The sequence below is a fragment of the Protopterus annectens genome, chromosome 6.part0 (assembly GCF_019279795.1).
Source record: "Protopterus annectens isolate FY-2018-M chromosome 6.part0, PAN1.0, whole genome shotgun sequence".
NCBI classification, from domain to species: domain Eukaryota; kingdom Metazoa; phylum Chordata; order Ceratodontiformes; family Protopteridae; genus Protopterus; species Protopterus annectens.
Window position 1 is genome coordinate 939,350,466 of NC_056737.1, and position 21,867 is coordinate 939,372,332.

Sequence of the window (21,867 nt, forward strand, 5' to 3'; positions counted from 1 at the left end):
TATTTGGCACATTTTACCAGGCTACAGAGGGATCTGATCAAGGAGCTGTCAGATTCCCTCTCGGGTAACCTACCTGAGCAGCTAGCCCAGTCGGTTAGCTCTCAGTTGGCTATCCTTACTTCAATTTCTAACTCGTCCATGAGGCTCATTTCATATGCGGCAAGGGGCGGTAGAGCGGCAGGCACAGGCGTGGCTCACGGAGACAAGCCTGGCTCCGCTTGTGTCATTTTTGGAGGCCTTCAAGTCTTCCTTCACGACGCTCCCTTTGATGGGTCCTCTTTGTTTGGACCTAAGGTTAAAGACACTCTTACCGCTGTGAGCAAGAGGGAAAAACTTTATCTGCCGTGGGTGCACGTTATTCCACTCCCTTTCGGCCTTATCCCAAGGCTAAAGGAGGAGGGAAGATGTGGTTCCGCAAATCACGTAAGTTTTCCCTCAACAGCAGGAAGATTCCCCTTCCAGAGGCAGAGGACGGGAAATTTTTCTGGGAGACGCCGTCCCAGAGGCGGCAGAGGGCCCCGCAATTCTGGAGACCGCGAGTCCTTTCGTGGCTCTTCAGCCTCCCACACTTCATGAGGGATTGCCCGGCTGTGCTGCTCGAGCCAGTCGGGTGCCGTTTTGCCAAGCACCTAAAAGCCTGGGAGTCTATCACTCAGGACAGATGGGTGCTTCGGATTATTGCCGGAGGTTACACCATTCCCTTCACACACTCACCCCCACCGTCCAAAAAAATCCCGGACCCACCACCCAGTCAAAGGGAAATTGCAGCCGCAGAAGCGTTAAAACTGCTAGAAAAAGGAGTCATCCAACCGGTCCCCACAGACCAGATCGGATCCGGAAATTACTCAAGGTTCTTTTTAGTGCCAAAAAAGACAGGGGACCTGAGACCAATATTGGATCTCAGCAGACTAAACCAATCCGTCACGAAATCCAAATTCCGAATGGTCACGTTACAATCCATTCTCCCATTGTTGGAGAAGGATGTTTGGATGTGCTCCATAGATCTCAAGGATGCCTATTATCACATACCGATACATCGGGCGTCCAGGAAGTATCTGCGCTTCAGCCTGGGAGACAGTCATTTCCAATTTTGTGCACTGCCCTTTGGTCTCACCACAGCCCCCAGGGTGTTCACCAAGTGTTTGGCAGTAGTAACTGCTCACCTGAGGAGTCTTGGATTCCAAGTGTTTCCCAATCTGGACGACTGGCTCCTGACTGCCACCACCAGTCATCTACTAATGGACAACCTCAAAGCCACCATTTCCCTGGGTGCTACCCTGGGAATTACATTCAATTGGTCAAAGTCTGTCTTGCTGCCCTCTCAGCATAAGGTTCATAGGAGCAGAGATAGACTCAAAATTGATGCGTTTTTCTTCCTACCGAAAGGATTCAAACTTTACAAGGTCAAGTTCAAGCCCTGCTTTCAAGATCCAAGGCCCCAGCCAGGATGGTCCTGCAACTTTTAGGTTCGATGTCTGCCACGGTTCTCCTAGTTCCTCTGGCAAGATTGCACATGAGGATTCTTCAGTGGCTATTATCGACTCAATGGTCCTTTCAGGATCTTCCCCTCAATCACCCCATTATGATTACAGAAACGTGCAAACGGGACCTTCGCTGGTGGCTTCAGCCGTCCAATCTGAATCAGGGAAGACCTTTTGTTATCCCCCCTCCGGTGGTCACCCTGACGACGGATGCCTCCCAGACAGGGTGGGGGGGCATTGTCTGGGCAGGTTAGTTCAGGGTTCCTGGCTTCCAGACGAAACCTTTCTCCACATCAATGTATTGGAGATGAGGGCTGTACTTCTGTCCCTACAGGCCCTCCACAAGTTTCTCCCTCAAGGCATTATCGCTATCCACACAGACAACATGTCGGTGGTCTGGTATCTAAACAAACAAGGAGGGACCAGATCTTACCCCCTTTGCAGAGAGGCCATGAGGGTGTGGGAATGGGCTGTAGCTACCAACCGTTTCTTGGTAGCGACCCACATTCCAGGGAAATCCAATATATTGGCAGACAGATTAAGCAGGACAATTCTCTCTCCTCACGAGTGGTCCCTGAACAAACAGTAGCAGCTCAGGTTTTCAGAAGATGGGGACGCCGTGCTGCGACCTGTTTGCAACACCACAAAACACAAAGTGCAAAGGTTCTTCTCCTTGACTCCACATCAGGGGAAGCAGCTATGGATGCTCTAGCACAACCTTTGGCCAACAGGGCTACTTTATGCCTTTCCTCCGGTTCCACTTCTCCCCAAAGTCATTCAGAAAGCTTCTCAATTGGGGTCCACAATGATACTAATTGCTCAAGACTGGCCTCGTCAGGTATGGTTTCCTACCTGAAGAAACATGCGTGGACGATCCTTGGTTTTAGATCTAACTCGGATCTGCTAATTCATCAGTCGGGACGACAACACCAGTCCCTTCACACTTTGAAGTTGACAGCTTGGCTCCTCCACTTCCGACTTTAGTCAGAAATCACACCTTAGACCCGGAAGTTATTCACATTTTATCTTCGGCCCACAAACCCACCACTAAGAAATTGTACCTCAGTAAGTGGAAGAGGTTTGCTATCTGGGCTCAACTCAGGGGCTTAGACCCTATCACTGCCCGATCCCAGAGGTTTTGAAATTTTAACATCCTTGTTTAATCAAGGATCTTCAGTCTCTACTATTAAAGTCCAACTGGCAGCTATCTCTAAATTTCACGAATCCATGGATCCACCGTTGATGAGCAGCAGATTATGCAAAACTTTCATTAAAGGTGCGGGGCTGTTAAGACCCCCAGTTTTTCATCCTGCGCCTCCGTGGGATCTTGATTTGGTGCTTCGTGCATTAACATCTTCCCCTTTCGAACCGGCTGCTACATGTGAGTTAAAATATCTGTCTTGGAAAACTGCCTTCTTAGTTGCAATTACCTCTGCAAGAAGAGTTTCAGAGCTTCAAGCCCTATCTATCAAACCACCGTACTTGATTTTTCACAAGGATAGAGTATCACTTAGGCCTAACCCATCTTTTGTCCCAAAGGTCTGTTCTAATCTCTGTCTCCAACAATCTCTAGAGCTACCAGTTTTCTTTCCAAAATTCTCCAACGAAGCAGAATACACTCTCCATAAATTGGATGTTCACAGGCAATTGCGCTTCTATCTAGACAGGACTCAGCAAATTCAGAATCAGACCAGTTGTTTGTGTCCTTCTCAGACAATAAATTGGGTAAAACCATCACAAAAGCTACTATCTCCAAATGGATTAGAGATTGTATAACTCAGGCTTATTCCTCTTCAAATAAGCAACTTACAACATCTATCAAAGCTCACTCTACCAGAGCTATGGCTACTTCTATAACCTTTCATTCCAAGCTCGCTATTTCTGAGATTTGTGCTGCGGCTACTTGGTCCAACCCGCACACTTTCATTTCCCACTATAAATTGGATGTGGCATCTAAAGGGCGAGCATCATTTGGTTCCACGGTACTCAGGAGTGTTTTCCAGTGAGCCACCCAGGATTCAGGTGCTAGGGACGCTGTCCCATCAGTCAGAATGTAGGCGAGATAGGATCACATAACATCTTTTAGTTATGTACTCACCATAACTTCAGATGTTTGGGATCCATCTCGCCTACATTCCTAATACCCACCCTCCTTCCCCCGGCCTTGGAGATCAGAAGAGATTGAACGGTTTTGAGTTCTACTGTTTTGTCTTGTTTCATCTGACGATGTTATATAAGCAGTGCGTGCATATGTGCATGTATGCGGACAAACTAGATCTGGGGGACTGGTAGTGGTGCATCCTGGGATATAGTAAGCTCAGCCAATAAGAGACTTCGCTCTTTGGCATAAGCGTGCCGAGTCGGAGCTGAGGGATCGGCTCCGAACCCATCAGTCAGAATGTAGGCGAGATGGATCCCAAACATCTGAATTTATGGTGAGTACATAACTAAAAGTTTAGCATAATGGTCCTTTGAGACGCTTTTTTCCTTTTTAGTTAGTCTGGTGTTTTCCGGGGTTCTTCAGTTCAGTAAGTCTACAATAGTTAGAGTGTTGTATAAGGTAAGCGTGCATGTATCAGAATGAAACATTAGTATTCCTTCAGTGTTATTTCTGTTCTAAAACTACTTGTTCTCTACTTAGACTTTCTTTAACAACAGCTGAAGCTTTGAATCTTCTGTTTCTGTACCTGTGCTTAGATTATTAGATGGTTTGAAGTGAAGGTTAGGGATAATGTCACTTTATGGAGTAAAAATCATATAAAATGCCATTGTTTAATCTGGATACTGTCTAGTTTTGTCAGTTCTACTAAAATTAGAAAAGGTGATATGCATAAGTCGAGCATACACCATCTAAGTCAAAGAGAATTAATTATTTTTAAGGTGTCAGCATTTGGCTCAGCACAGTGGCATCACACTAGTGAAATTAAAAGGATACAGGTGAGCCAGCAAAGAAGATACAATGTCCAGTGTGGTGTGTTTATTATACTACAAGCTGTTCTGTTAAAAGCTTCAGATGTAATTATTATAGTATATGTGGTACATCCTTAGTTCCATATTTAGGTTATAGTGACTGTTGCAATTTGAATATATACATGCAAATATATTTGGTATACAAATTAGAAATTTCTGGTACTTCTCAGAAGGAGGTTGGGGTCAGCAGTCCGGAAGTTGGTTTTAAAAAGTACAAAAATCTTTGTTAAACTACTGGTGACATTATCTTGATTGTTGTAACTAAGATGTAATCTCATGGCCTGAGCATATAGAAAAGCACAGAATGTATATAATTATTGCTGACTAATATTTCAGTCTGAGGCAGTTTATTTTTAAAGTAAAGTTTAATACATATATAATCCAAAATGTGTACATTTTGTTTCAGGCAGAGACAGTAAAGCAGGACCAACTATGATGAAACACAGTCCAAGTGCTGGTTCTGGGAACCCCTCAAATACTGCAATTGGTAAGAATGCAGGCAGATTGTTTTGTTGTGTACAGTTTAGATATTCAGGAAATATGGTGCATTCCATGAAATACTAAGGGGATTCATTTAAACTTGAGTCTTATTCTTGAATACTGATTTATATAGCAGATTTTTCCACTAAATACTTTTCTGCTTTCTACTTTTCTTTAGTATAAAGTAGGATGGGAGATAAGCAGTTTGGATTCAGATCAGAATACTGTACAATGGACCCAATGTTTACATGAGACGGTGATTAAATTCTCTGGTTGACTGTAAAGATGCTAAATCTCACTGCTCAAATTGCAATGTACTTTCAACATAGACATCACTTAGGAATCTTCAGCAGCTGTTTAGCAGCATTTATTAGTTCAACAAACAACAAAGTAAGAATGTTAGTAAGTATTTCCATAATTATAATGGACTATCTAGTATTTAAGTAGACTTTGATATGCTTTTGTTAATTTCATCTAAAGACATGCAGGTAGGTGCATACGTGAATGGGTGTGCCTTCTCTGAAGGTTGGGCGTCGGGCTGGCAACTCGGTACTGTAAAAATCCACTGCCTATCATTAACAGACCGGAGTTCCGCTGTGGTGACCCCTAACTGGGAAGATCTGAAAGACGAGCAGATTTTCAGAACTATAATGGAGGTAATGTAGATAGCAGCATAGATAGTCATATATCTCTGAACTGTTTCAACTGACAATGCTTCGCAAAACTGATGAAATGAATCAAACTGAATTTTGTACTCTGTATTCTGTACTTTTGTACATTGCATTCTGTCTTGAAGGTTCACTTCTTAAACCTTGTCTCTGTAGCTTGAATCCCTTTTTCAGTCATGAGGCTTAGACTTTGTGATTATAAATTCTAATAACCAAACTTGTCCAGATGGCCTAATCTGTAGCTGTTTGTTTCTGTCCCTGTAAGGTCATTCTGACAGTCATCAAAATGTTCTCTTAAGAAGCGGAGAGTTCTGCATGCCTGTCTTTTATCAGTGTTTTTGGCCTGAAGGTCGTTCAGTGAACAGAGCTCATCTGTACCTTTCCACTTAAACTGCATTTACTGAAGCTGCATGCAAAATGCAAAGTATGAAATGAAGATGTAGGCCTACTTTGAAGTGGCTGAATTTTCAAGGCTATACAAAGAGAGTACTGTATTTATATAAGATCTATTCTAGCAAAACTGTATTTATATAAACACTGTTCTTACAGGCAGATAGTGTAGAAAAAGGTGGAGATGAGGAAAGAGTCCAACTGAACAGTTTTAGGCATGTAGAAAGTATACAACAGGTCCCCAGAAAGACAATTTGGGCAGTTCTGTGATAGTTAAAAGTCCTGGAAACACTTGTAGAATTACTGCAGACTGCATATGAGGAACCAGTGACACAAGTACATATAGTGGTCGGACTCACAGAGGAATTCCCAGTAGGAGCGCATGTGCATTGGTGTTCAACTCTGAACCACTGCTCTTCTTACTAGTGATGGACTACATTAGCAAACAGGCCTAAACAGACAGATCAACAAAGCTGGTGGTGCAGGTGATAAGACACTGTAAGACTTTGAGCAGTAATTTCAGCAAGTGATAGGGGACTGGAATGCATAACTAAATACAGTCAAGACAGTGGAGGAAATCAGAAGAAGCTGAAAACTGAGATAAAGGAAAGAATATTGGTGGGGGTTAAAAGGGAAGTCTGAATGAGGAAGTCAAATCTAGAATCAGAGATGAAGCAACCTGCTGGCACACAGTCAGGAGTAGTATGTGACAGAAGAATGACAAAGAAGCTGAAAAATAAGGTGCACAAAATGAAGGAGCAACCAGTGCTTCTGTATGCCACAGAAGCCTAGGCAGTGAAGGCAGAGCAGTTGAAGTTTTAGGGGAAGTCCCTGAGATGGATGGTCAGTTGCACACTGTGGAACATACAAAATAATGACATCAGAGCAGAAGCCAAAGTACCCCCAGTTGCAAAGAATGTCAAGGAGAACAGATTTCAGTAGTTTCGTCACATGTGCAGATGAAGATTTTGAAGAGACAGGAAGAACAAATGAAACCAAAAAGCTGGTATAGGCACTCCACAAAGCTCCACAGAAACCACAGCTCAAACGGGAAATAATTTATTATGAAACACAAACAACACTCAGTACCAGTATCCAGTTAAGCGCTTTCATATGTATGCAATACAGACTTCATCAGAACAAACAACCCATATTCGCTCATTTAAATAACCTCATTGGCGCCAAAACTGTATTCACATTTTTTTTGTAATTTAAAAAGATAGTCTCAAAAAAATGAAATGCTTTGTCTAAATAATTGATTGACAATTACATGAATTATAAATGATGTGAATTCATATGACATGATAAATTATTGAATAAATTATTAAATAAATGGATATTAAAAATAGATGTTAAAAATATGAATGTATATATAATATGTAATAGAGTAAGAAAACCTATACTATAACATGGTGAGAAAAGGTTTGATGCTAATGTATTCATTTATACCAGGGGATCTGGTGGCATCTGTAAGAATTTGCCATTTACTTTCTCTACTGGCTAATAATGCTTTCCAGTTCCCTCCATGTGGTGAAATACTAACCTGATCTACAATTGCAAATTTAAATATGTGTTTGTCTCCCATCACTGATAAATGTCTATACAATGCATTGTTATTATCTTTCACTGTTATCCTATATCTATGTTCGTAAATCAGTTTCTTAAATTGTCTCTCTGCCTTTCCTATGTAAAATGCAGGGCAAGCGGAACAAATTGCAATATAAACCACATGGGAAGTATTGCAATTTCCTGCCCTGCATCTTATATGTGTCTTGTTAATATCTTCCAATATTATACTATCAGCTTCATATATAACATTGCATTGTTTGCACCACCCACATTTTTTGGTCCCCTGCAAATTGTTTTTATTCGATCTATATGATACTTTCTCCAACAATTGTTTGATATTAGGTCCAGTCTTGAATACAAATTTAGGTTGGTTACCCAAAATACATGCTGTCTCATCATTCACCATAATTAAATTCCAATGATGCTTAACAATACTCTTAATGTAATGGACAAATGGCGAATATACCAGGACACAAACCCGATTGGAATTACCATTAGACAAGGGCCCATCTTTTTTAACATGATTAAATGTGTTACGTAACAGGGGGGTATATTTTTTGCCCCACTTACCTCTAATGTAATGTATTGTATCTACTAGCAATTTATTGGGATATCCTCTAATTCTAAACATTTTCAATAATAATTTAAGTTCTTTCTCTAAAATTTCTCTTGTTGAGGACATTCTTGCAGCTCTGATACACTGTCCTTTGAATACATTTTTAAAGACATATTGTGGATGGTTGCTATTAAACTCTATATAATCATTTGAAAACGTCTCTTTCCTAAATATTTGTGAGACAAAACCTCCCTCAGAATGACTAATGAATGTATCCAAATATTCAATACCACTGTCACTAACTCTATATGTAAATTTTAAAAATTCTGTGGTATTATTGATATAATTAACAAATAACGGACTATCGTCCTTGGGGCCCTTCCACAAAATAAATAAATCGTCTAAATATCTAGTATAGTAGACTATGTTGTTGTAATATTCACAATTGAATATAAATTCTGTCTCCCATTCTAACATAACGAGATTGGCGAATATGGGAGCACAAGAGGCTCCCATAGCAACACCACTTCTCTGCCTAAAGAATTCTCCTTCAAATTGTATGTAATTGTGATCCAACACCAATCCCATCATGTCTGTAATTAAACATATCCGGTCCCATTCCATATCAGAAAATTTCCTTAAACTATTGCTAAAAAAGTCTAGTCCTATATCTCTGGGAATACATTAGAATAAATCGACTACGTCTATAGTGACAAAATGAAGTTGTTTATTCCATAAATCCGACATAAGTTGCCCCAAAAATGTCCATGAATCCTTGATAAGGTTTGGAATATTTTCATATACTGGTTTGACCCACCTGTCGATAGCTACTCCTATAGGGTATGTCTTAGCTCTACTCCCCGAGACGATGGGTCTAAAAGGGGGGTGGATAATGTTTTTGCGAACTTTGGGAATACCTATAATTTTTGCCAAGGTAGGCATCTCAACTTTTAGGAAATTGTAAGTGTCACTGGTGATTCTCTGATCAATAAGATATTCTTCTAAGGTTAGATCTATTTTCTTATGACCAATATTAATTTCATTAAGTGATACCACTTCATAGTTCCCTGTAAAATATAAAATATTATGTATTTCATTAATATAGTCCAATGTATTGAATAAAACAATACCACCCCCTTTGTCCGGTTTCATAATTCTTATTTCATTGTTGGTCATAAACAAATTTAAACATTTTAGTTCTTCCATGGATAAATTAGCTTTATTGCCCTGTGTAAGTGCCAATTCTCACTTGAAACTGGTATTCCACCTGTAAATATCATGACATACCATTTTTTCAAAATTCGAAACCTGAGTGTTAGGAGGGGGTATATATGTACTTTTTTTCTTTAAACCTATATTATGAATAAATCCTACACCATTGTCACTTTGTTTGAACTGCATAGCTAAATTAAGTCTCCTGCAATATAATTTCACTTCTGTGATGGTGTCTATTAAATTGAATTTTACCAAGGGAATAAACTTCATTCCCTTACTGAATAATGTGAAAAATTCTTTGGTGATGTTCATTTCAGTATAATTGAAAACGTTAAAACCATTATAAGAATTAATAACATTTCCTGTGTGAATATTGCTGTTGTTTTTTCCTTTATTAATATGTTCAACATGTGGTGATGTGGTTTCATCTTCTACAGATGCTGATAATATATTTTCTGTGTGTTGAATCCTTTTTGACATTATTGTCTCCCTCTTTTGTTCCAGTGTGTCTGATTTTTTGGGGCTGGATAGTATTTGCCCCCCTGAAAATTAGTATCCTTGTCTATTAGTACTTTCATGTTTCTATTAAATCCATCTGTTTCCAATCTTGGTCTAACCTGTGGCCAAATATATGCCCTTTTGTCATTATATTGCTCAATGTCTCTCTCTATTTTCCTACTCTTTCTATTAAAAATTGTTTTGGCTTTGTTGTCAGCCATACTATACTGTTTATCGTATAAATCTTTCCATTGCATAAACAAGGGATCATATACTATTTCTTGTTTCAATCTTTCCACTTCACATACATTAACAGACAATTTTTCATCATTCAGTTTCATAATCATTTTCATATAGCTAAAACCAAAACTATCAAATAGTTTGTCGAATTCATTCATATTGACTTTGTTATACTCTACACCCACAGGCAATTTAAAAAATCTCAGACCCTTGGGTACAATGTGTAACGAAATACATTTGCTTAAATACACAGTCTATCTTTATACACTTGATATTAAATAACTTCTTACCCAATAAAAGAATACTATCTTTAATAGAGTCTTGGTGAAACTCTTTGTTATAACTAAAATGTCTCACTTTTTGAATAGTATCAGCTTGTCCATCATAGCTGACAAATTCATAATCATCATTTAAAAATCGATCTAATCCGTCACCTTCATAGTTACTTTTAACTCTACTTTGACCTTGCATTTTAAGAATGCGTTTTGTTTGGTCTTTCACATGTAATGGACTCGAAATATTGTTGTTTGCAACAGTACCTTTTAAGTTGTCAGCCTGAGTCCGCGTCGCTGTAGAGTATGATGTTAAGTTGTCAAACTTGCCTTCATTCTTGCTGGATGGGTTCGGAGCCGATCCTCGGCTCCGACTCGGCACTTGCTAAGCTCGAGAGATAATTTTACCAGCTCGAGGCAACCCTATATCCCATGATGCAAGGCGTGACTACCCAGATCTCATTTGCCGCTTAGCGTACGGGTCTTCTTTTGCCAGCTCAGGTATTGTCTTATATTTAGCTTTTAAAGAATAGCTTAAAATTTAAAATTCCCTTTAAATTTCTTTTAGTTATTGATTAGCTAATTTCTTAGCCCACCCTTTTTAACCCTATACCCCTTTTTAGCCCTTCTGGGTAAAGTTTATTCTTTTTAGGCCTTAAGCCTCCCTTCCCCTTTCCTGTCAGGGAGTGTTTGTGTATGTGATAGTCAGTTCACTGTCTTTAATTTAGTGTTTGTGTGGACTTGTGTGGATTGGGATTTAATTTGTTTAGTGTATAACCTTTTTCTTAGTCATGTCTAAGGAATCAAAGGTCTCAGGCTTCAAGAAGTGTGACTCGTGCTGTCAGAAGATGTCTCTGACAGATGGTCACACTTCTTGCGTGTACTGCCTGGGACCTCTACACCTGCAGGACTCCTGTGCCATTTGTCATTCTTTTAGCCACAGAGTCCTGCAGGAACGTAGGAATAAATTAATCCTACGAGGCTTATTGAAGCCGGAGAGCTCCCCGACCAAGACCGGGTTGGGGAAGCCCTCTAAGCCACCTAAGCCCCAGGCTTTGAGTTTGAAGCCTTCGGCTGTGGCTCCGACTCCTTCGGAGTCTAGGTCGGCTCCGACCGGAGCCGATCTTTCTCTAGAGGCAGTGGTATCGGTGCTGGCCGACTCCGATACACATACATCGAAGTCGATGTCAGCTCCGGCCGGAGCTGACATTTCCATGTCCCAGACTGGAGCCGATAAGTTATCGGCTCCGACTGGAACCGAGGGGTCTTCGGCTCCGATGGCTCCGACTAGGAAGAGATCTCGGTCTCCTTCCCTGTAGTCAATTTGCTCGGCTCCGGGATCCCTGCATTCGGAGCGGAGCCATCGGAGCTGATCTTCTAGGTCTTCCAGGCTCTCTGACCACGACTTGGAGAGAGTGGTAAGCAGATTGCTGAAATCACAGGCACTGGCCCAGATGCTCCATAGCCCATCTCAGCAGACGACCGCTATCACTCATCCCCCTGAATTTCCTCCTTCGACTCTCCTCCAAAGTTCGGAGCCGGAGCTTCTTGAAACCTTGACTGTTGCTGCGTCGGACACCCCTTTCGGCTCCTTCGTCTTCGACTCCGATTTCCTCCATGATACCTTCCAATGAGGGATCTGGTCATTGTGACTCACGCGTCGGCTCCGATGGGGCGAGTGGCATTGGACCCTTGTCCGGCCCCGTTCTCCCTCTCGGAGCTTCGGCGTTGGTGAGTTCGGCACCGACATCGGCCTCGGTGCCTTCTCTTTCGGCGGGGCCGGGAGTTCCTGTTTCTTCGGAGCGGGAGCTCTCTGGCATCCTTGGAAGGGGAGCCTTTGAGGTGATGAGGAGTGTTCTAGCCCCTCAGCTGAGTCAACAGTCGGTTTCATTAGCTCCCCCCTCCTCAGTGCCTGTTGATATCTCTTCCCACTCTCTTGCTCCCGGACCCAGAGATCCATCACCCCAGGTTTCCCCACTGGGAAGAACTTCCTCTTCCGAGGTTTCTCCTGATCCTTCGGGGGAACCCCCGCGTAAGAGGACGTGCAAGAGGAAGCACTTAGACTCCCCTGAGTCTACAACATCTGATACTGACTTAGGTGAGTCGGAGGGATCCCCAAGGTCCCCCTCTGAGGATGTTTCCTTTTCAGACATCTTGGAACTCCTTAAACAGAGGGGGAACTGGCCTTCCATTAACCCCTCCGAGGATGAGTCAGTATACCTGGAGGCTTTTGGATCTCGCCCTTCCACCTCCTGGGTGTCTCCGCCTTTTGACCCTCTCATGGAAGTGGTGGCTCGAAAGGCTTGGGCGGCCCCGGATTCTGTGGAACCAGTCCCTAGGAGGCCATCTAAATTTATCACGGCCCCGGTAGACAAGCAGTTTCTCACCAAGGGTGTCCCTGTTGATGCCATGGTGGTGGCAGCTGCGACCAAGAAGAAACTTGCCGATCCTTCTGTACCTGTCCATCCTCCTAACAAGGAGTCTAGGACCATGGATAGGTACGGTAAGCGGATTTTTTCCTCAGCGACCTTCACTATGCACTCGCTGAATTATCTCTGTCACTTTACCCGGCTTCAGAGAGATATTCTCAAGGAACTAGGTGAGGTAGTACAGGATCCGTCAGCTGCCGGGGCTCAAGAAAAAATTACCTCGCAGCTGGGAATCCTAAATTCCTTAGCCAACTCCTCCATGCGGCTCATTTCTTATGCGGCCGATGGAGCGAGTAGAGCCACAGGCACAGGAGTGGCCCTTAGGCGTCAGTCCTGGATACGGCTTTGCAACTTCGCAGATCCCTTTAAGGCATCCTTCACAAATACTCCCTTCGACGGTTCGGCTTTGTTTGGACCTCAGGTGAAGGAAACATTGACCAGATGCGAGCAGGATGGCAAGACTCTTTCTGCCGTAGGAGTCCATTTCTCCACCCCTTCAAGACCTTATCCTAAAGGTCAGAAGGGAGGGAAGATGTGGTTCCGTAAATCTCAGGGAGTCACGCCGGAAGCACGTGGTCAGTTTACCCCCAGAGGCAGAGGGGGTAATAACAATAGACACCACCCTAGGGGCAGAGGGGGTCCGCAGAATCAGGGTAGCAGAGAGCCTCTCCCTGACAAACCCTTCCAGCATCCCTGAGGTGTTGCCCGACTGTCCACCCTTGGAGGCAGTCGGGGGAAGATTGTCGCTGTACCCAACAGCCTGGCTTTCCCTTTCTCAAGACACTTGGGTACAGTCGATCATATCCGAGAGTTACAAGATTCCCTTCGAAAACTATCCTGTTCCTCAGAAGGTATCCCTCCCAGACGTTGCACCCGGTCTAAGGGAGTTCTCAAAGCTGGAGGTATCAAAACTTCTAGCAAAAAGAGCCATCCAGCCAGTTCCAGCAGACCAAATAGGATCCGGGATCTACTCAAGATTCTTTTTGGTCCCCAAAAAAAACGGGAGATTGGAGACCAATTCTAGACCTCGGCAGACTAAACAAGTTTGTCAAGAAGGCAAGATTCCGGATGGTCACGCTTCAGTCCATTTTACCCTTTTTGGGCAAGGACAACTGGATGTGCTCGGTAGACCTTCAGGATGCGTACTATCACATAAAAATTCACAGGCACTCCAGAACGTTTCTCCGCTTTCGGCCTGGGGCCAGTCATTTTCAATTCAGAGCCCTGCCCTTTGGTCTCACTACAGCCGCCAGAGTGTTCACCAAATGCATGGCAGTGGTCACGGCTCACCTGAGACGTCAATGATTCCAGGTGTTTCCATTTCTAGACGACTGGCTTCTCACGGCCACCACCAGGCATCAACTTCTCCAGGCCAGGGACTACACTCTTCATATGTGCAGCCAGTTAGGAATTTCCATAAACTTCGAAAAGTCCTCCTTGTTACCTTGCCAGTCTATTACTTTTATAGGCGCAGAACTAGACACTGTTGGGATGTCAGCAAGACTCACAGATCAAAGACATCTGGACATCCAAAAATATGTTCAGATCATCCTACTCAGCAAAAAGATCAGGGCCAGATTTGTCCTGAAGGTGCTAGGACTTATGGCGGCTGCCATCGTACTTCTTCCTTTGGCTCGCTTCCACATGCGGCTACTGCAATGGATGTTATTCACCCAGTGGTCCTTCCAGCAGCTTCCCATGCGTCACGAGATCATCGTGACACAATCTTGCAAGAGTCACCTGACCTGGTGGATTTCTTCCCCTCAAGTCCTCCAGGGCAGACCGTTTGTTCCCCGCCCCGGGTTGCCGCAGTCACATCGGATGCCCCCCTGATCGGGGGGGGGGGGGGGGCATTATCAGGGCAGGATGGTCCATGGCACTTGGCAACCCTTCGAATACCATCTGCACATAAATGTCTTAGAGATGAGAGCAGTGCTTTTAACGTTGCAAGCCCTCAACGACTTTCTTCCTTTAGGAACTATTGCAGTTCAGACGGACAACATGTCCGTAGTATGGTACATCAACAAACAGGGCGGGACCAAGTCCTATCCACTGTGTCGAGAAGCTCTCAGACTTTGGCAGTGGGCAATCTCCTCTCATCGGTTTCTGATAGCAACGCACATCCCCGGGAAATCCAACTTCATTGCGGACAGATTGAGCAGAGCTATTCTCATGCCTCACGAGTGGTCTCTCAAACAATCAGTAGTGGAGGAGATTTTTCAGAAGTGGGGCTTCCCTTGCTGCGACCTTTTTGCTACACCCCAAAACAGCAAATGCCCAGACTACTTCTCCCTCTTTCCACTCCCAGGCCAACCCCCCAGAGACGCTCTAACGCAGGTTTGGCCCGGGGACTTCTTTATGCTTTTCCTCCATTCCCCTTGATACCGCAAGTCATTCAGAAAGCTACCGTTTTGAGAGCCAAGTTGATTCTCATTGCCCCTTACTGGCATCGACAAATTTGGTTCCCGTTCCTTCATCGCCATCTACTGGTGCAGCCTTGGCATCTGGACCCAGTTCCAGATCTTTTGACCCACCAGTCGGGTCATCTGCACCAGGCCATTCGCTCTCTCAGCCTCACTGCTTGGTTGCTCCACTTCCTTCATTAGCCAGGCTTCCTATGATTTCTAATCCCGTACGGGATATCATAGTAGCTTCTCTAAAGTCCTCTACCAGAAAGATTTATGCTAGTAAGTGGCAGCATTTTTCCTTCTGGGCAAAGTCCAGGGACATAGACCCGTTTACTGCCCCAGTTCAGTCAGTTTTGGACTTCTTAGCTGAGATTTTTCAGTCGGGTTCTTCTTCTTTGACAGTCAAAGTCCAGCTGGCAGCAATCTCAAATTTTCATGTTGGCTTAGCGGACCAGAACATAATGTCTCACAAGCTTTGTAAAGCTTTTCTCAGGGGTATCTTTCTACTAAAGCCCCCAAATAAAGATCCTCCTCCGCAATGGGACCTGAATTTAGTGCTGACATCCCTAATTCTTCCCCCCTTCAAACCGGCTGCTACATGCTCTTTAAAATTTCTCTCTTGGAAGACAATTTTTCTGGTGGCTATTACTTCAGCTAGGAGAGTGTCTGAGCTTCATGCTCTCTGTGTTCGACCTCCCTACTTGGTTTTCCACAAGGATAGAGTATCTGTAAGAACAAATCCATCCTTTTTGCCCAAGGTGGCTTCCCAGATGAATCTTAACCAGTCTATTGATCTTCCAGTATTTTTCCCGAATTATTCGGACAGAGCGGAACAGAAACTGCATTATTTGGATGTTCATCGCTAGCTCAGATACTACTTGGATAGAACTAAACAATTCAGAAAATCTGATCAGCTTTTTCTTATGCAGAAAACAGAAAAGGTCTCCAAGGTGACCTTATCGAAATGGGTCTCTTCTACTATTTCCCATGTTTATCTCCTTAGGGGCAAAGAATTGCCCTCTAAACGTAAGGCACATTCTACTAGAGGCCTAGCCACATCTGCAGCCTTTCAGGCTAGGCTACCTATTAACACCATTTGTGCAGCAGCCACTTGGGCCACGCCTCATATCTTTGTCTCACATTACAAATTGGACTTGGCCTCCAGAGACAGAGCTAGGTTTGGTTCCACAGTTCTCAAGAGTCTGTTCCATTGAGCCACCCAGGATAGAGGTGCTAGGGACGCGGTCCCATCCAGCAAAAATGAAGGCGAGTTTGACAACTTAACATTAAGAAGTTATGTACTTACCATAACGTTCCATGTTAGTTGTCTTCTCTCGCCTTCTTTCTTGCGCACCTCCCTCCTTTCCCCCTAGCCTGGACAGACCTTGAAGTTGTACTCTTCTCTGGGGACGAGTTTATTCTTCCTATGGACTCCAGTTGTGAGTGGTCACTAGTTTTACTAGTTCCCCTGTGTTGTGTTTACACATTTGGTTACTTTCTTCTCCTTCTGCCGGAAGAAGATAATGGGCATATTTCTATAGCTACCAAACGAGATCTGGGTAGTCATGCCTTGCATCATGGGATATAGAGTTGCCTCGAGCTGGTAAAATTAGCTCTCGAGCTTAGCAAGTGCCGAGTCGGAGCCGAGAATCGGCTCCAAACCCATCCAGCAAGAAAGAAGGCGAGAGAAGACAACTATCATGGAACGTTATGGTAGGTACATAACTTCTTATTTTTGCTGGTAACCCGCGCTTGGGACGAGCTCCCAAACGCTCCATTTCATCATGTTGGTGAAACAAGCTAAAATCAAAGGTAAAATCGTTTTCGGATGTATGGCTCAAGTTTATTTTGCCATTAGTCGCTAAACACGATCCCCGTAATGATAACTCTCTGTCAGCTGTTGGGCACACTTGTCCATTGGGAATGTCTGTATGCGTGCAAAGTATCTGTATCCAATGAATTACTTAATACTTTCGTAGGTAAATTGTGAGCCAATTCACCACTACCTTCATTTCTCGGTGATGTCAACGATCGCTCGACCAACTGAATCAGTCTGGTCACCTCAGTTTTTAGAATGAACACTTCTTGATGCAGTTTTTGAATCTCTCCCCTATCCGATAAAGCCTGTGTTTCTTCAATGTTGCCCCCGATAACCACAACAGACAGCAACACTAGAACAAATGAAACCAAAAAGCTGGTATAGGCACTCCACAGAAACCACGGTTCAAACGGGGAATAATTTATTATGAAACACAAACAACACTCAGTACCAGTATCCAGTTAAGCGCTTTCATCTGTATGCAATACAGACTTCATCAGAACAAACAACCCATATTCGCTCATCATTTAAATAACCTCACATCATTTATAATTCATGTAATTGTCTATCAATTATTTAGACAAAGCATTTCATTTTTTTGAGACTATCTTTTTAAATTACAAAAAAATGTGAATACAGTTTTGGCGCCAATGAGGTTATTTAAATGATGAGCGAATATGGGTTGTTTGTTCTGATGAAGTCTGTATTGCATACAGATGAAAGCGCTTAACTGGATACTGGTACTGAGTGTTGTTTGTGTTTCATAATAAATTATTCCCCGTTCGAGCCGTGGTTTCTGTGGAGCTTTGTGGAGTGCCTATACCAGCTTTTTGGTTTCATTTGTTCTAGTGTTGCTGTCTGTTGTGGTTATCGGTTGTTGCTGGCATGGAAGGCAACATTGAAGAAACACAGGCTTTATCGGATAGGGGAGAGATTCAAAAACTGCCTCAAGAAGTGTTCATTCTAAAAACTGAGGTGACCAGATTGATTCAGTTGGTCGAGCGATCGTTGACATCACCGAGAAATGAAGGTAGTGGTGAATTGGTTCACAATTCACCTACCAAAGTATTAAGTAATTCATTGGATACAGATACTTGCACCCATACAGACGTTCCCAATGGACAAGCGTGCCCAACAGCTGACAGAGTTTTCATTACGGGGATCGTGTTTAGAGACTAATGGCAAAATAAACTTGAGCCATACATCCGAAAACAATTTTACCTTTGATTTTAGCTTGTTTCACCAACATGATGAAATGGAGCGTTTGGGGGCTCGTTCCAAGCGCAGGTTACCAGCAAAAACATACTCTACAGTGACGCGGACTCAGGCTGACAACTTAAAAGGTACTGTTGCAAACAACAATATTTTGAGTCCATTACATGTGAAAGACCAAACAAAACACATTCTTAAAATGCAAGGTCGAAGTAGAGTTAAAAGTAACTATGAAGGTGACAGTTTAGATCGATTTTTAAATGATGATTATGAATTTGTCAGCTATGATGGACAAACTGATATAATTCAAAAAGTGAGACATTTTAGTTATGACAAAGAGTTTCACCAAGACTCTGTTAAAGATAGTATTCATTTATTGGGTAAGAAGTTATTTAATAGCAAGTGTATAAAGATAGACAATGCGTATTTAAGCAAATGTATTTCGTTACACATTGTACCCAAGGGTCTGAGATTTTGTAAATTGCCTATGGGTGTAGAGTATAACAAAGTCAATATGAATGAATTTGACAAACTATTTGATAGTTTTGGTTTTAGCTATATGAAAATGCTTATGAAATTGAATGATGAAAAATTGTCTGTTAATGTATGTGAAGTGGAAAGATTGAAACAAGAAATAGTAAATGATCCCTTGTTTATGCAATGGAAAGATTTATACGATAAACAGTATAGTATGGCTGACAACAAAGCCAAAACAATTTTTAATAGAAAGAGCAGGAAAATAGAGAGAGACATTGAGCAATATAATGACAAAAGGGCATATATTTGGCCACAGGTTAGACCAAGATTGGAAACAGATGGATTTAATAGAAACATGAAAGTACTAATAGACAAGGATACTAATTTTCAGGGGGGCAGATACTATCCAGCCCCAAAAAATCAGACACACTGGAACAAAAGAGGGAGACAATAATGTCAAAAAGGATTCAACACACAGAAAATGTATTATCAGCATCTGTAGAAGATGAAACCACACCACCACATGTTGAACATATTAATAAAGGAAAAAAAACAACAGCAATATTCACACAGGAAATGTTATTAATTCTTATAATGGTTTTAACGTTTTCAATTATACTGAAATGAACATCACCAAAGAATTTTTCACATTATTGAGTAAGGGAATTAAGTTTATTCCCTTGGTAAAATTCAATTTAGTAGACACCATCACATAAGTGAAATTATATTGCAGGAGACTTAATTTAGCTATGCAGTTCAAACAAAGTGACGATGGTGTAGGATTTATTCATAATATAGGTTTAAAGAAAAAAAGTACATATATACCCCCTCCTAACACTCAGGATTCGAATTTTGAAAAAATGGTATGTCATGATATTTACAGGTGGAATACCAGTTTCAAGAGAGAATTGGCACTTACACAGGGCAATAAAGCTAATTTATCCATGGAAGAACGAAAATGTTTAAATTTGTTTATGACCAACAATGAAATAAGAATTATGAAACCGGACAAAGGGGTGGTATTGTTTTATTCAATACATTGGACTATATTAATGAAATACATAATATTTTATATCTTACAGGGAACTATGAAGTGGTATCACTTAATGAAATTAATATTGGTCATAAGAAAATAGATCTAACCGTAGAAGAATATCTTATTGATCAGAGAATCACCAGTGACACAATTTCCTAAAAGTTGAGATGCCTACCTTGGCAAAAATTATAGGTATTCCCAAAGTTCACAAAAACATTATCCACCCCCCTTTTAGACCCATCGTCTCGGGGAGTAGAGCGAAGACATACCCTATAGGAGTAGCTATCGACAAGTGGGTCAAACCACTATATATGAAAATATTCCACACCTTATCAAGGATTCATGGACATTTTTGGGGCAACTTATGTCAGATTTATGGAATAAACAACTTCATTTTGTCACTATAGACGTAGTCGATTTATTCTCATGTATTCCCAGAGATATAGGACTAGACTTTTTTAGCAATAGTTTAAGGAAATTTTCTGATATGTAATGGGACCGGATATGTTTAATTACAGACATGATGGGATTGGTGTTAGATCACAATTACATACAATTTGAAGGAGAATTCTTTAGGCAGAGAAGTGGTGTTGCTATGGCAGCCTCTCGTGCTCCCATATTCGCCAATCTCATTATGTTAGAATGGGAGACAGAATTTATATTCAATTGTGAATATTACAACAACATAGTCTACTATACGAGATATTTAGACGATTTATTTATTTTGTGGAAGGGCCCCAAGGACGACATTCCATTATGTGTTAATTATATCAATAATACCACAGAATTTTTTAAATTTACATATAGAGTTAGTGACAGTGGTATTGAATATTTGGATACATTCATTAGTCATTCTGAAGGAGGTTTTGTCTCACAAATATTTAGGAAAGAGACGTTTTCAAATGATTATATAGAGTTTAATAGCAACCATCCACAATATGTCTTTAAAAATGTATTCAAAGGACAGTGTATCAGAGCTGCAAGAATGTCCTCAACAAGAGAAATTTTAGAGAAAGAACTTAAATTATTATTGAAAATGTTTAGAATTAGAGGATATCCCAATAAATTGCTAGTAGATACAATACATTACGTTAGAGGTGAGTGGGGCAAAAAGTATACCCCCCTGTTAGGTAACAAATTTAATCATGTTAAAAAAGATGGGCCCTTGTCTAATGGTAATTCCAATCGGGTTTGTGTCCTGGTATATTCGCCATTTGTCCATTACATTAAGAGTATTGTTAAGCATCATTGGAATTTAATTATGGTGAATGATGAGACAGCATGTATTTTGGGTAACCAACCTAAATTTGTATTCAAGACTGGACCTAACATCAAACAATTGTTGGAGAAAGTATCATATAGATCGAATAAAACCAATTTGCAGGGGACCAAAAAATGTGGGCGGTGCAAACAATGCAATGTTATATATGAAGCTGATAGTATAATATTGGAAGATATTAACAAGACACATATAAGATGCAGGGTGGGAAATTGCAATACTTCCCATGTGGTTTATATTGCAATTTGTTCCGCTTGCCCTGCATTTTACATAGGAAAGACAGAGAGACAATTTAAGAAACGGATTTACGAAATAGATATAGGATAACAGTGAAAGATAAAAACAATGCATTGTATAGACATTTATCAGTGATGGGAGACAAACACATATTTAAATTTGCAATTGTAGATCAGGTTAGTATTTCACCACATGGAGGGAACTGGAAAGCATTATTAGCCAGTAGAGAAAGTAAATGGCAAATTCTTACAGATGCCACCAGATCCCCTGGTATAAATGAATACATTAGCATCCAACCTTTTCTTACCATGTTATAATATGTTTTCTTACTCTATTACATATTATATATACATTCATATTTTTAACATCTATTTTTAATATCCATTTATTTAATAATTCAGTAATTTATCATGTCATATGAACTCACATCATTTATAATTCATGTAATTGTCAATTATTTAGACAAAGCATTTCATTTTTTTGAGGCTATCTTTTTAAATTACAAAAATTGTGAATACAGTTTTGGCGCCAATGAGGTTATTTAAATGATGAGCGAATATGGGTTGTTTGTTATGATGAAGTCTGTATTGCATACAGATGAAAGCGTTTAACTGGATACTGGTACTGAGTG

The 21,867-nt window shown here is 41.4% G+C and overlaps 1 protein-coding gene across 1 annotated transcript in view; it reads left to right on the plus strand.

Moving 5' to 3' along the window:
* PPP4R4 (protein phosphatase 4 regulatory subunit 4) overlaps positions 1-5,015 on the plus strand; it is a 2,733,238-nt gene extending 2,728,223 nt beyond the window's left edge. Inside the window, exon 21 of the mRNA XM_044073596.1 lies at positions 4,858-5,015. Coding sequence (XP_043929531.1) covers positions 4,858-5,015 — 158 coding nt within the window. The remainder of the gene's footprint in view (positions 1-4,857) is intronic.
* Positions 5,016-21,867: the final 16,852 nt, after the last annotated feature.